The 15809-nt window shown below is 50.2% G+C and overlaps 1 protein-coding gene across 3 annotated transcripts; it reads left to right on the top strand.

Moving 5' to 3' along the window:
- Positions 1-229: 229 nt before the first annotated feature.
- On the top strand, positions 230-14994 carry LOC130594779 (DEP domain-containing mTOR-interacting protein-like). 3 transcript variants are annotated; one of them, XM_057400937.1, is made up of 9 exons: positions 234-513; positions 7479-7657; positions 9212-9335; positions 10178-10356; positions 11018-11203; positions 11545-11685; positions 12007-12077; positions 13484-13588; positions 14707-14994. In XM_057400937.1, the coding sequence occupies exons 1-9, from the start codon at positions 386-388 to the stop codon at positions 14830-14832; spliced, it is 1239 nt and encodes a 412-aa protein (XP_057256920.1). In that variant the 5' UTR covers positions 234-385; the 3' UTR covers positions 14833-14994. The 3 variants fall into 3 exon arrangements, with proteins under 3 accessions (XP_057256922.1, XP_057256920.1, XP_057256921.1); XM_057400938.1 differs by lacking the exon at positions 234-513 and adding an exon at positions 2117-2391; XM_057400939.1 differs by lacking the exon at positions 13484-13588 and having other exon boundaries at positions 230-513.
- The last annotated feature ends 815 nt before the right edge of the window (positions 14995-15809 follow it).

The following is a 15809-nucleotide window of genomic DNA, read 5'->3' on the forward strand; positions in this document are numbered from 1 at the left end:
TTGGGGAATGGCACATCTTGAACCCTTCATGGGGAAGGCACAGCCTAAGGAAGTGCTTTGTCCACCTTACTGGTAATCAAACCACTCATCGCACAGCCTGTGCATGGCCAGAGACTGCTGGAGTCATCAAGACAGAGCAAGCAAAAGGACCCCGTGCCCTGGAAGCAGACCTGCACCTTCCCTGCTCCCGGCTGCAGCCCGGCTGGATGCGAGGGGGTGAGAAACCAGGAAAGCCGGGATCAGATTGCAGCAGGCTCCTCCTCCAGAGACCACAGACAGGGAAGGAGAAGCAGGGAGCTGGAGCCAGCAGCTGCAGGCTGCACCTTGCCAGCCGGGCTGGGCACCACGCTGGGGGACCGCATCTCCTCATCCCGCATCCCATGGGATGCGCGGGGCCCCCGGCGCATGTCCCCCGCTCCAGCCCGGCATGGAGAGCCTCAGCAGCAGCCTGAAGAAGAAAGCCACGGAGCAGCACTACAGGGCAGAGGTGATGATTGCTGGAGAGCAGCTGAGGTAGGAGGTGATGGGGCTCTCCAGGCTGGGGCAGGGCTGCACCCCTTTAGCAGGAGGCTCAAAGCTTTATCCTTGAGCAACCTCTTCCCCCCATCGCTGGTGTCTCCCCCGCTCCCCAGTATCCGCTGATCCTTCACCCACCAACCCAGTGGTGAACCAGGTCCTTTCCCGTGTTTCCTCATCCCGCTGCTCCTTTCAGGGCATCTCCTGCCCTTCACCTCCAGGGGACTACCAGCAGGGTTCTGATGGCAATGGGGTTTTTGTTCCCTTTGCGTCTTCCCTCAAGTGCAGAACCTGATGCGGGGGCACCCAACTTCCATATATTTATAGCCCCAGTTCTTGTGCAGCTTCTGGGGGTTTGTTTCTTATGAATATAGGAATATATTCTATGCAAGAAAACCTTTGTGGCTGAGAAAACATTCCTTGTGTACCTGGGGTCAGAACCCCCCCTTGCTTCTAAGCATACACCTATGGGCTTTTCTAGCTCTTGAGCAGGGTTTGCTTGTTTGCATCTGGTGCTGCCCTGCTTTGGTTTGAGATGTGTGTGAGAAATAGGAACTATATCCTTGAATAACGTAGAGAGCCCAGAGCCCAAGTGTGACAGCATCAGACTCCTAATATTAGCTCAGTGCCACTCTGCTGTCCATTCTCAGTGAGTCATGTTAGCTTTAGCTTTGTTATTTGTACTGGGATTGATAACATCCAACTAAGGATTAAGGCCCCATCTTGGAAACACAGCTGATGTCCAAAGCGGCTGGATTGTCAGGATACAGTGATGGTTTAGCCACACTTCCAGCTTGTTGCCTTTCACTAATATTACTGTCCTAGCTCCCAAAATTAAGTGTTTTCCTCATGCAGCGACTGGGAAAGCTGTGTTGGGGCTGGAGGCTGCATCAGCTTTCTGCCTTCGCAGGATTTGGAGCCTACATTATAAGTGAGGCTTTGAGAATGAACTTAACTTCCCTATATATCCTTCTATTTAACTGCTGAGGAGATGCAGCAGCTGATGTGGGTGATGTGCATCGCTTTAGTTACAGTGCAAGAGAGGTGAAATTAGGATTTTCCCATCCTTTGGTGGCTGTGGCTGCAGGGAGGAGAAGTGGGTATAATAAATGTGGTTGTGAACAGAGCTCTCCCAGCATCCTGCACACTATGGTAGTTCTCATAAGCATGGTGCTAATGTTACACGCTTCTGAGAAACAACAGTAATTCATTTTTTCCCCTCCCAGTATTTGTCTGGAAACTTCACTCCTTAGTGTGAATGCATCCTGAGCCTGTAAAAAGGATGCTAAAGCCTGAAGGAAGGCGAGATCTGTGAGGGGAGGCAATATCTTTCCATCAGTGTGACTGGGGTGAAGTTGAGCAGAAAACACACAATGTGTGTAGTTTTGGGGGTACCCATCCTTCCCCCATCGCATCTGGAATGCCCTGGGGCTTCCTGGTTGGGGAGCTCCCAAAATCTAGGAGTTTTCAGACCAAGCCTGTTGCAATCTTGAATAGGAGCGAGCGGTTCAGTTTGCTACCCCAGGGTGAACCCAATGCAGGTTATGTCTGCTGGGAGGGTGGTAGGAGGGGTAGGAAGCACCTACAAGTGGAGAGGTGAGGCGAGATCCCTCACCTCAGAGGCTGGTGTGTGCTACAGCCGTGATGCTGTGAGACTGGTGCTGTTTTGCAAACACCAGAGCACCAGGAGCAGACCTGATCTGCCCTGGGGCAGCCTCAACTGCTTCGTGCCCCTGACCTGCTCCTGAAACACTCAAGCTCTTGGTTGCATGGAGAGGAGCAGATGGATGTCACCCAGCTCTCACCTTCAGCTCTGTTTGGGTCTGCATGCCATGGAAGGACCCCAGAGCACCCAGTGCTCACAGTGATGGAGGGGTGGGTCCTGTGGCTGGGCACAGGGCAGCCACATCTGCTTTGGTCTGGGCAGGAGCCTGTTCCCAGTGCAGGAAGACTGGAAGGAGGGAGGTGAAGGGATGGACACCAACTTGCTGCTGGGTTCCTGCTTCCCTTGCAGCTCCTCTGGCTGGAAGGAGAATTGAGTGATGCCGAGCATGCTGAGTGCTTGACTCTGTTGTGTTTCAGGGATCTTAGAGCCTGGTGGGTGAGGAGTTTGTGATTTGAATGTCCCTGGATGCCCAGTAGGGGAAACTGAGGCAGAGAGGCTGTGCGATGACTCAGACAGCAGCAGACAGGGCAAGGCTGAACCTCGGTGTTGTGCTCCCCTTTCCTTCCCCAGGTAAGGAATAAAGAAGCCTGTAAAAGAGCCTCACCATCTGCCCTGGCTCTGCAAGCCTCGGTCAGCAAGTAACGCTGTTGTAGCCACATAAACCCTCAAACATTTGTTGTTCCCTGTCCTCTGCTTCCTGCCCTGCCTCCCCTCTGGTGTGTTCAATCAAACAAACCTTTGCTCCATCTTTACAGTTCTTTGGCTTCCCAGCAAGTTTGCAAATCCCTTTGAGTTTGCTTTGGCCAGAAGGATGAGTGTTCAGTGTCAGGATGCGTTTCCCAGCCAGAAATAGCTGCACAAGCAAGGGAATGCTCTGTGGGGATGGCTGGGAACAAAACAGAGCCTAAAGGAACCGAGGAGAGACTGTGCTTTGGGATGCTGGTTGGCCAGGGTCCCTTCACATCCATGGGGATGCTGCTTTCTGGTCCATGGAGCGGAGTGGGGAAGAGGAGGTTTGGGGCTTGAGTTTCTCCCCAACAGATAGATGGAGATAATTGCCACTGATAGTTTGGTCTTGGCTTTCATAGGGCTGTTGTTTTGGGCTCATTCTTCCAGTCATCTCCTGCTGGTGTTTTTCTTTCAGACCTATAAACTCCCATGAAGATCACACTGGTTTTACTGGGGGTTGTTGTGTGTTCCTGGGTGGCATTCTGTAATTAATCGCTCCTAATTGCAACAAATGGCTTATCTGCACCGAGATACTCTGGAGCTTTGAATTCATACCCTGCTGTAACCTGAGTTGCTCTGTGTATTCTCTGCTGGGTATATCCCTCATGGTCAAGTGAAGCAGCTGCTGTCTAATAGCTCTGTGGAGCTGCATTAATCACTCTTAAACAGAAAATATACTTGGTAAATGTATGTCTTGGGCAGAAAACGTGAGAGCAGAAGGAAGTTTTCTCCTGGGAAGAACAGAACTCTGATCTCAGCCACTGTCTGCAAGTGTCAAAGGTGCCCAGTGTTGTATTTGGATGCTCAGGGACACTGGTAAATACAGTGCTTACGCTTTGATGCTTTGATGCTCTCACTTAAAAGTATGCGATTGACCATGGCAAAGGTTGCGTTCCCGGCCAAAAGCCTTTGGTCCACGATGGATCTGGTGGTTCTTTGGTGAGCTTGGATCTCTTGAAGTGCGGATGTCTCCCTGCAGGAGTCGTGGGACACTGCTCCATGTGGCAGTCACCTGATGGATGATACTCAGAAGCCAAGACTTTATGATCAGAATGACCTTAAAAAGCTCATTATTAACTTTTCAGTGCTGGGGACAGTGAGGACAGGGAAGGAGACTGCTGCTTGCTGGGATTTCTTGCTCAGATTTGTCTTGTTTTCCTACACATGCATTTAGATACAAGCAGGAAAGCAAAACTTCTCTGAAGCACTTTGGGTTGCAAAGGTCTGCAAAGCTCCCTCTTCTCCCCTAGAATATACTGGTGCTTTTGCAGACTGGGAGTGCATCAAACTGGGCATTGCTGAGCCTATTTGCAGCTTGAATGTGCCCTCCAAGCAGGTATTGTGCAGACAGGCTGCTGTGGCTGTTGCTGCCTTTCACTGAGCACTGAATTGTTTGGTGGGTGGGTTGTTTGGGGTTATTTTGCTGTAAAGAAAGGAATAGAAAAGGCCCTTTGGGTCCTGCATCTTTCCAGGGCCGTTTGTTTGCTCTTAACTGCTGGGGGAGTGTGCAGTTAATATCCTTGAAAGATCCCACCTTGGCATTTGAGATGCTCAGGGTCTGTTTACATGGGGAGGAGGTGATGGAGAGCATCCTAGGGAGACATTCCTGCTCCAAGCAGCCATGTGTGTGTTCTTGGTGCAGAGTAGCTGTTGCTTCAGGGGTTGCTCTGGCTGTGTGCAGTTACAATAGAGTAAAATAGCAAATTCCCAATACAAGAAATCCCTTTGCGTTGGCAAATGCTCCAATTCAGACTGTTCTGAAACTACATGATGGGAATAGGCCAAGAGAGGAGCTCCTTGGGTTGCTTTCCAGCAGTGGACACCCATAACACTGCTGGGAAGATGTTGCTCTACCACAGGAGAAGGGCAGTTGTGCCTGAAAGGGCTGCAGTGATTTCAACTCCATTCCCTGGGGGTTTGTGATTCGTTTTACTTTGTTTGGATCTCCTCTTCTATTTACACTGCTGTGATTCTCCCTTTCAACAAGGTTACGCAGGATGAGTAATGACGTCCTTGGAGTGGCCTTGACAGGGGAACGGTTTGGTTATCCAGTGCATGTGAAAGCAGCTCACTGCTGCCAAGCGAGGAGTGTTTCGCAAGAGTCAATTCTCCTGTTCCAGCGAGCATTTTGTCCTTGAATTATTCTGCCTTTCTTATTCCCTCCCCCCCTTTGAAGGACTCCTGTGTACATGAGGTAGGTTTTGGCCTCTGGAACCCTCATAATATTGCATTGTGCATCCTTGTATCTTCTCAATCTGCAAGCACAATTATGAACCCCTGGTTTTCACCGGCTTTGCTTTTGCAGCATCATAGGGGCTGGTTTGTAGAGGGTGTCAGTTCCACAGCCAGCATTATGTCCTTCAGTGTCTGAAGGATAAACTGGCCTCCTTGTAGTGGATGGGAATCAGTAAACAAGAGGAGAGGGAAAAGCCCATAAGGACACTGGAGCTTTGCATCTTCCCTGCCCCAGCTCTGCAGCAAGAGGGCTCTAACTCAGAGCAGCCCATCAAGGACCATAGCACTGCTGCTCCAGAGGTGCTTGAGTGTTTCATCCCTGTCCTGCAATTGTTCCCAAAGGAATAGCTTCAGAATACGTGCATCTAAACCAACAATAATCCTGGGTTTTAGTAGCATTATTTACTGAAAATCAGTTTTCTTTTCTGTTCTTTCTGCCACCCCAACAAGATCTGTGCATTTTATGCAGTGTTCTGAAACGTGGTGGAAAAAAAAACCCTACAGGGGAAATAGCGTTTTCTCAACCAGTTTCTATTCAGGCTTCTTGTGATTATGGTCTGTGTGCTATTGTGGGTGAGGATACGAGTATGCGTGTGTGTATATGCATATGTATGTACATATATAGTCTTTATAGAGTTCTGCAGACTCTTGATAGGCATAGAGTGCTCTTGCTACATGTCTTATCTCTACCAAACACGCCTCTAAGGTGGCATCTGGCTTGTGATCACAAAGGAAATAAAGGATGTAATAAATGACTTTGTCTTCTCCCGTAGCTGGGGAATGGAAGAGTGGGAGCCTCCCTGTTGCAGTTGCTGCTGGCTGTGTCTGATTACATTTTGACAGGGGACCATGAAATAAAGGAAGGGAAAAAAGCTAAAATCCCTAAAAATAGCAGGCAGCTGCCTGTGGGCTGCTCGCTTCAGGTAAAATCCATGTGTGGAATTGTGGGAATGAGGCTTCCAGGAGAAGAGAGTGAAATATTGGATATGAACATCAGTATTGGAGGGAGGTCTGGCAAAGGCAAGGCCAGGAGCTGGTTCTGCCTCAGCCTTTGGGTTAGGATTTTAGTTACCAGGGAGGTCTGAAATTACCTGTTTAGGGTTATATTGGCTCGTAGTAGCCTAAGCATTAATTATAACAACAAGTTACTAACTCTTCACCCAACAAACGACATTTGAGACCCTACTATTTGTAACCCCTGCAATAACGGATTATCTGTTGTTATCTGATAGATTTTTAGGGTGTTTAAAACCTCTCATGGTGCCTGAAACTGTTGTCCACGTAACTCCTTCAAAAAGAATAGAGGCTAGATGATCTAAAGGTCCTTTCCAACCCTAACTATTCTATGATTCTATGACTTGAGGCTCCGTATGAAGCGAGGCTGCAGTGATTGCTGCCTTTGTAAAGTAGACTGGCCCAGGGCAAAACTGAATTGAAATGAATAATCTGAAGCCAGAAACGTGCTGGAGTCACAGAGATGTTCCATGGGTATCTCTGAGCCTGCTGCATGCACTGAGCACTATCCAGGGTTAGTGTTTGGGAGCAGTCATGACTACAGGGCAAAAGTTTGGCTCCTGGACAGATCTCCTTCCAAGTTGGGTTGGCTTTGGCTTGAACACAGCAGAGCTCTGTGCCTTGTGGCTTGCTCAGTTGTAAAGGTTCTTTTAAAAGCCAAAGCCATGCTCACCTGAGTAACCTTCACCCGTATGTATCTTTCCATCATGGCCACAGGCTTGCCAGAACATCAAGGTTTTCAGGACAGGATGGTGGTTGCTTTGGTAAACTCTGACCCAGTCTGTCCCAGTTTGAAGCAGAAAATGTCAGGACTGTTGCCCGCTGTTGGATTAGTGGGTAGATGGATCAGTAGTAGTGCATGGGATCTGCCTGGTGCATGCAGAAGAAATGAGAGCTCCCATTGCTGCTCCCACCCTGAGCTGTGTCTAAGACTTTATCCTGGGGGCATCCTCGTTCCTGCTTTCATGGTGATGGGAAAGGAGACCTAGATGCAGAATTGTGCCAAGATAACAAATATACGTCTACTGTTTAATTTTCCTGCATTTTGGCTCTTCTTCAGTTTCAGTTAGCTGCCATGTATATTTTAGAGGCTCATTTAGAACAAAAAGACGTACGGTCCAGACTAAGACCTGCATAGTGATAAGAGACAAGGGGATGATGGAGGGGCTCCTAAGAGTGAGGCAGTCTTGCAAAGCCAGGAGGTTTGGTTGCATTTATAAGTCACTGGGTGCTGGCCAGAAGTTCCCAATGATCACAGCCTTGGCTGTTAGACCCAAATTCCTCTGTATCACCACCTCTGCTCAATGTTTCTCTCTAGGCTTCGCCTTCATGATGGGAAGCTCATAAAGGACCGACGTTACCACCTCCGGACGTACCCAAACTGCTTCGTGGCAAAGGAGCTCACAGACTGGCTCATAGACCACAAGGAAGCACCGGACCGAGAGACGGGCATCCGCCTCATGCAGAAGCTGATGGACCATTACATCATCCATCACGGTGTGTGGGTGTCTGATGTATCTGATCATGTATCGTGTGACGCCGTGTATCTGATCACCATGTCTGTCCATTGGGATATGGAGGCATGGTCAGGTCATGTTCATGACCTTTCTATTGGGTGAAGGCTCCTGAAGAGCTTGGGAGATGATGGGCAGACAGGAGGCTGTATGGGGTTGGATCTGTGTTGCTTTAGGGGATGTTCCAGTTCCGTGCCCCAAGAAAAGGGACTTGGGCTCTGCACCAGTGAAATGGGTGGAAGGGGAAGCTGAGTTATAACACATGCTTTAAATCTGCAGGGAAATCAGTTTCTTTTTACCATGAGAGTCCAATGATGCTCAGTTTCCCCATCCATGCTAAGGTGGGACAAGCAAGGGTGTGGAATCCACATCGCTGGAAGCAAAAAGTAATCCGGTGCCTATAAACGTGGGGCTGCAGCAATCCTATAGGGATGCCTCACTTGGGATTTAAGGGTGTGATGCCATTTTTTTCCTTTTAAAGATTATTTGGAACTTTCGGCAGTTTTGGATTAACTCGGGCCACGTGCTGTGGTGTGTGCTTGTCACTGAGCTCCGGAGCGATTCCCAAGGTCCAGCCCTTGCTCCTGATATAACAACAGGGAACAAGGGCTTCAGATTGGCAAAGAACTGCTGCTCTCCATGTGATCGTCAGGCTTAATCAGGAACAAAAGTCCTGGATTATCAAACAGGGCTGGGACAGCACTGCCCTCGTTGGGAAGGGTTAGAGCTGAGCTTTGGGATATGAGCCTGGATTGGGCGGTAGTTGCAGAGGATGCAGTTGGGGAGACAGAGGCAGATGACAACCATACCAAATGCAGCCTCTTCTCTAGAAATAGCTGCCTCTGACCACTGCAATGCAGGCACTCTGTTACCATCTGCTGCTTGCCGAGGTTAATGCCCTTTACATTAAACTGCCTTGGATAAAAATAAAGGGCTGCTGTGCTTTATCAGGAAAGCACAAAGCCGAAGCAGGGAGTTCTCAGTTAACCATTAACACCCAAACCTGGTTGTTTCCCCATCTCTCCAGCCCACAGTTTCCAATCAATCCATTAGATAATTAAAGCTGTGCAGACTGGGTGCCAGTGCTGCTTTGATTGCTTATCACAGACACATTCCTCCTGCTTCAGTGATAAGCCCTGGCAGGACACACAAGTTGACTTTCCAGCTTGCCTTGTGACCCATTGGTTTTGTTAGTCCTGCAAGGCAGGGCTGCTGGTTACCTGCAGCATTAAGTGCTCTGTAATGGGCTGTCTAAACTGTTTGCCCTCTTCTTTGCTGGGATCCAGGAGATGGTAATCATCTCCTGAGGATCATTGTGCTGCCTCTGAAAGGTCTGATGAGGTTGAATCTCTTGTTCTATCTCTTATTACTCTTCAAACAACAAAAGCACTTTGGTTTCCTATGAGCACTGTCCCGTAAGGTTTTTGCTTTCAGTTCCCAATTGCAGTGACACCTGAATCGTGGGTTTCAGAGTTAAGAAGATGCAAACTTCCACCTTTTAACACCACCTCTTCTCCCTGCTCTGAACTCCTTTCAGTCTGCGACGAGCACTCGGATTACAAGGATGCGAAGCTGCTGTACCGCTTCCGCAAGGATGACGGGACCTTCCCTCTCACGAAGGATGTGAAGGTGTTCCTGAGAGGACAGAGTCTTTATGAGAAGTATGTGAGCCCTTCCCCTGCAACACAACCCTGAGCAGTGAGCGCTGGGAATGTGCTGTGCTGGCTGCGCTTGCTGCTGATGCTCTGCAGATGGGAGCCACAGCTACAGCTGGCTTTTCTCTTCCTTCTCTGTACCCCATGCCATAGCATTGGGAAGTGCTGTTTCCTGAGCCTTGTCACAGCTCCAGGACAGCCAGCTTCTTGGGGCTGGGGCAGGAGCCGTGCTCTGAACTCAGGGATGCTTTAGAGAGCTCCAACCCAGTTCTGGGATCTGATACAGGGAAGTACTAGGGTGCAGCCTGCAGTTTGCTGGGATGGACATGTCCCGTGGCCGTTCCCGGTGCTCCTGGGAATGCTTTCTTTGTGTGGATTGTTCCTGGTGAATGCTGGTCTCTCCCTGCCCCTCTGCAGATGTGCATCCCTTGTGCTTTGCTTCGCTGTGCAGCTGCAGCGCGGGACCGGGGAACATCCAAGCGCATCCCACGGCCGAGCCCGCTGCTCCCTCTCGTGGACACACTGGATTCAGCTCTCCCATGCTCTGCAAACCGAGCCTGTGGAACGCACCTCCTCCATCCATTCGGATTGTTGCACGCAGTCAGTTGTTTGCTTTGCTTTCCTGCGGTCTTTAGCTGAGGGCCGCAGCCGAACTGGTTCAGCTGAAGCTGTTTCTTCTGTTGGGATGAAGATTTACACTGCAGCTCTGCACTTCTCCCTCGCTCCCCACTGCTCCCAGGCAGCAATGTTTTGGCTGTAGTGCTTTGCCTGCTTCCCTTGGCCTTGCTTCATCTGCCTGCAGCTCCCCTATAGAGCATCACGGGAGCCTTGTCCCACCTCTGTGCCAGGCTGGTGAGTGTGGAAGAGTCATTCCTGAAGGTGAGAGAGGAGAACTCGGTGAAGTACCAGAGGACTTTCCTGGGCTGCGAGATGATCGACTGGCTGGTCCAGGAGGGAGAAGCAGAGAACCGAAAGGAAGCGGTGGAGCTGGGACGGGTGCTGCTGGAGCATGGGATCATCCAGCACGGTGAGCTCCATGGGCCGGAGCCGGGATGGAAAGCAAGAGATGAGCGTATTTTGTCAAAGCTGTTCTAGGAACAAATCCCCATTCATGTCATGCAACAAGTGCTGGTCAAGTGCCCACTTAGAGATGGCAATGGGGCCTTTTAGTTCTATGTTTGGAGCTGGTGACCTTTGAAATCAGAGCAATCTGCCGCCACCCACGAAGGCTTTAAGTTGAAATCTGAGCTATTGCACTTCACTCCTTCAAAGCCGCTGGCTGTGGGGCTGGGACCCGTCCCTGGGTTTGGAGGGCTGGGTTGTGAGGATGGATATGACATGGATGGATATGATATGGATGGATACGACATGGATGATATCCCCAGCTCCATTTGCTGGGGATCACACCCATCTGCAGGAATTAACCTTCCCATTTAGAAGGCAGGGAGTGCTCGGGATGTCTTGGGACAGGGGCACATGAAGGGCTGTGATTCAGTGGTGCACCCCTGGGAGGTGGCATCTCTTGGGGATGTGGCCCTGCTGTTCCTGCAGGTAGCATCCTCAAACAGGCAGGAAACCTGCAGTAGAACACAGGGGCATTAAAAGCAATTCACCGGGGTCCCTCGGTGTATTTACTGCGTATGTTTCACAGCCCCTCAGCCTCTCCCTCCTCCCCTGTTCTCTCCTAGTCTCCAACAGGCATCACTTCTTTGACAGTGACCTCCTCTACCAGTTCTGGATCAACTTTCGGCGGCGACGCCGTCTCACAGAGTTACTCAATGAGAACTCTTCTCGTGCCCTCTCTGAGAGCCCGGACAGCCCCTTCTGCCTTCGCAAGCTCAACCCGGAGCCCGGCAACACCAGCTTTCTCTCTGGTAACTGGGATGTGTTTGCGGAGGGGTGCCAAAGCAAGGACTGCAGTAGAGCATCCCAGAGCTGAGGGGCAGCAGTCCTCCAGGCTTCCCGTGGGGTGCCCACCCATTGCAATGGTTTATAGTGGATGTTATGAGCGGTGGCGGTCTCCGTCACAGCTCCCCATCCCAGGAAAAGTACTTACCCTTCTTGATCGTTGAAGCTAGTTCTATTCTTTCTAAGCCCAGATACCACCTTCAGAGTGTGCCCACGTTTCAGGTGTGGGTCAGGCTCATGGGGGAAGTTTCTTATTTGAATCCATTCTATTCCTTCCTTTGGTCATTGTTATTTCTGCCTCTTTCAGTGCAGACCAACAAGGAGATCAAGATTGTCTCAGCGGTTCGAAGGAGCAGCATCACTTCCCTTGCAGGAAACTCCAACCCCTACTTCAGCACTACTCCAACACTGGTGTTCCCTCCCGTGGCTGAGTGCAACCCCAAATCAGGTGTGGACTCCTGCATTGCCCCATCCTTGCACACCTATTCCTTCATGGCACAGGCTAGCTTGAGCCTCGGATCCAAATGCAGTCACTGTTGGCGTGGTGGCTTGCAAGCAGAGAGGTTCAGCCTCACCTCTGAGGCTGGATGTGGAATGTTGTGCGAGTGTTTTGGAGCACATTGAGATGAATGCAAAGGTTTCTGTGTGCAGTCACTGTGGCTGGTTCTAACATTTGCTCTCCAGCCCGTGTTAACCCCCAGGCTGCTTGTTATGCACTTGATTGTATGAAACCCTTGATTGTGATAGGATCTGTCACCTTCTGCTCTAGTGTTAAAGAGACCTGTCACCAACGAAGAGCTCCTGTCCCCTGGGGCCCCCTACATCAAGAAAACACTGACTGTAAGTGACCCTTGCGGATGGTATTGCTAATGCAGCAGCACTGAGCTCAGTGATGTCTCTTTGATAGCTTTCTCTCTGCTGCTCTGACCTCTGTGTGCTGAAACTCTGATTGCACTTCACATCATCACAGCATCCTTGGTGAGCCTCACTGGGTTGGTGTCTTCAGGTAGCCCTGTGGGTAAAAACATGTGGAGCCCCCGCTTTAGCTTCATGTATATTGTAAGGGGGAGATGGGGAAAGAGAATGTTTCCTGGACAGAAAACCTCCTGTTTGTGTTTCATCCAGTTCCATGCAAACTGTAGCATTGACAAGTCTTGTGAGAGCTGGGACTTTGACATCCTCTGTGTCACCCAGATTGATGCACAGCTTTAATGTTCCTGCTGCAGATCAGGTGTGTTGCCATGATCCATCAGCATCTGATGGAGAAGCACTGATCGGGGAGCACTCAAAGGCCACTCCTGCCTTTCTTATGATGGGTGTTTTTCATGGACAAAATAACCACGCTTCAGAACCTCCAGGATGCTGCCGACAGCCTGAGCCTGGGGCTGTTGCTTCTCTATTGATTCCTAAAGCTGTAGGACCAGTTAAGGCAGGGCTGGTGGGCGCTGGGTGTGGATGTAATAAGACAGTTTCTGCCCTGCAGATCCTATTGTGTTTGTCTGGTTTCATGCAGAATTCCTCAGCCCTTTCCTGCCTGCTTTTGACAAGGGGAATATCCCAGTGTCCAGGGTAGGAAATGTGAGGGCTGCCTTGCCATAGTGATTTGGCACAAGTAGGGTTACAGAGGAGCTGTGGATCAGGTTCCCACATTAACTGTGCTGCGGGAATTGATGGGAAGGAGCAAGAAAAGTAAAGCTGGTGATCAGTGTGGCATGTATGAGGACGTGCTGTCCGTTCTCCTCCTCAGTGCTCTTGCCCTGCCCTTCAACTCTGCCAGCCTGGGCCTTTCATGGCTCGTTTCCTTCTGCTTAGCTGTGCAGTTGCTGTTATTTATTTATATGGGTGATGTGCAAAGGCCTTGGGGAATTCCTTTTATCTTTTAGCCCCATCAGATGGCCATGGCATTACAGGAAACAGGCTACTTCCACCCTGGAAATGCTGCCCTGTGCCAAGGAAAAGGCACCTTGTGCATGCTGTGGAAATGTTCTCAATGTGCTCTTGGTACATGCCTTGCACTTCAGCTTCACGCTGCCTGTGCTTCACTCTTCTGCACTTGCTGGCAGGAAAGGTTAATCAGAAAGCTTTGCAGAGAGCAATTAATCTATGGTTCTGCATCTCACTGGGTGCACAGCCCCTTCTCTCCCACCCATGACAGGTTAGGACCATCTCCATCTCACTAGAAACTGTTGTGTCTCCTCTCTTCACCCTGCCCCTTGGTTTTTAAACCCCTTTTCTTCTGCTTGTAGATTGTGGGCGATGCAGTGGGCTGGGGGTTCGTGGTCCGAGGAGGAAGACCTTGCCACATCCAGGCAGTGGACCCAGGAGGACCCGCCGCGGCTGCGGGGATGAAGGTACTCGCTACTCATGGTGCTTGAACAGGAGGCAGGACTTAAGTCATGTTGGAGCCTTTGGGGCTGAACACAAACACGTCCTCTGTGATAATCCCCCCTCCTGCAGTGGAGATGAGTCCGATTGAGTCGGCACATGGAGCTCTGGCAGTGCTGTGAGAGGCGGAGGGGAGGATGCTCTCTGCAGGCAAAGTGCCCTGCCTGTGGTTGCTCAGTGCTGGATGTGCCTGTGGGCAGCTGAAGCTGAAAACACCCTGTCAAAACTAAGCTGTCCCTGTGGTAGGCTTTGGAGCTGCTAAAAACAAAGCAGAGGATTCCCAGTAACCACCCATAACCCCAGTGAAGCAGAAGGAGCAGAGCTTTACCCCCAGTCACCTGCTGTCCCAGCAGAGATGCAATGTTTTGTGTTTCTCTGCTAGATGTAGTTCTTCATGGAGCTCTTTTCCATGTACATAAATGCTCAATAACCTGAAGCTGATGCCTTGCTTTGATTCATTAAATAACTTCCAGTATTTCCAACCCAGGTGAAATGAATTGAGGTCTTGAAGCTCATTTTAGACCCAGGCACGTTTGGGTTTTGTGGGTTGAGTTTTAAGCATGAATGAAAGAAGTGTGGAGCTTCACAGTTCCCTATAAAACCCCCAACAGTGTAGGAGTAATTTCTACAAGCTGATGTAAGCCTGAAGTCACACAGCTATTTGGAATAATGGGATTCTTCAGAGGCAGTGTGACTCCTTGTTTGCTTCAGGCAGGATTGGAAGGGGGTGGATGAATTTGCTTCATTTACTCAAGAGCCCAGTTAATTTCTCCTTACCTAATCTCATTTGCTCCCAAATTGCTCGATGTTAATATTGTGCCTTATTTCCATCTGTGAAGTGAACCACTGCTCACAAATGAGTCTCTTTCTCTGTTAGCTCACAGTCTAAATCCCTTTGGCCTTTCTTTTATGATATAGTGCTTGTAGCACAGTGATTATTAGTGTGGCTTATGGAGTGGGAGCGCTTTAGGGTTTACAGGCTTTTATAGCAAGTTGTGTTGCAGCCTCTGGCTGTAGTCAGTCACAGGCAGGAGGTGCCATGAAGACATCAGATGAAAGCAACCAGCCCTTCCTCTCCCTGCAGGTGTGCCAGTTTGTGTTCTCAGTGAATGGGATGTACGTGCTGCATCTGGACTATCCGACCATCAGCAGCCTCATCATGACAGGACCACGAACCCTCGTGATGGAAGTCATGGAAGCCATTGAATGAGCACAGGAGACTTTTGTCCCACTCCTGGAAGGGCAGGAGGCTCCACTGAGCAAGGAGGGACTGTGGGGAGGGACCACGCGCTGTGAAATGGCAGCCGGGCACTTGAATGTATTTGCAAATAAACTCCTTCTAATGGGCAAGTCTCAGATTTTGATGTTGAAATATTTGGCTTTACCTGACCCTGAGGTCTTTTTCATGCCAATGGGAGCAGGCAGCACATCAGGAAACCAAGCCTGAGAGCAAGCCATTCACCCACCCAAGCTGCCAGGCGGGTGGCACAAGCTGGGGAGCAGCAAGAAGCTTGGTCTCAAGCAGTGAGTATGTCTCAGCAGCCCTGAGCTGCCTGTGCAGTCTACCAAGAGCACAACGTGCTCTCCAGATGGCCCCATAAGCTGTGCCTGTGACTGTCAGGCAAACAAGGAAGTGACCCCAGTAATGGATGCTTCCTTGTAAAGACAGTCGAGGGCTTAAGTCTCTTGGCTTAGCCATGCTCGCAGCCAGCACTGATTGCTCTTCCCAGCTGGTTCTTGGAAAGGTGGGACTTTGATTGTGCTTTCTGTGCCCCCATCCCCTAATGATGCCTCAGTTCATTAACCAGCTTCACCTCAGCAGGCGTCCCAGGCATCACAGGCTGCTACCAACCGAGTGATGGGAAAGGAGAGACCCTAACCAGTGTCTGCCCAAGAGGAAACGTGTCATGGACGGGGTTTGACTCTGCGAGGGAACAGAAATGAGTGAAAGCCACCAAAATCCAGTGCTCCTGGTCCCTGCTGCTCCCAGGATGGCTGCACTTGCAAGCAATGAAGGAGCCTTCCAGCATCTGAAGGGGGCCTATAGGGATGCTGGGGAGGGACTCTTCATTAGGGGCTGCAGTGACAGGACAAGGGGTAATGGGTTCAAACTGAAACAGGGGAAGTTTAGGTTGGATATAAGGAAGAAATTCTTTCCTGTTAGGGTGATGAGGCACTGGAATGGGT

This window comes from Pezoporus wallicus, unplaced genomic scaffold, assembly GCF_028554395.1.
Source record: "Pezoporus wallicus isolate ANWC-B61680 ecotype Strahan unplaced genomic scaffold, APGP_CSIRO_Pwel_v1 contig_11133, whole genome shotgun sequence".
Classification (NCBI taxonomy): domain Eukaryota; kingdom Metazoa; phylum Chordata; class Aves; order Psittaciformes; family Psittacidae; genus Pezoporus; species Pezoporus wallicus.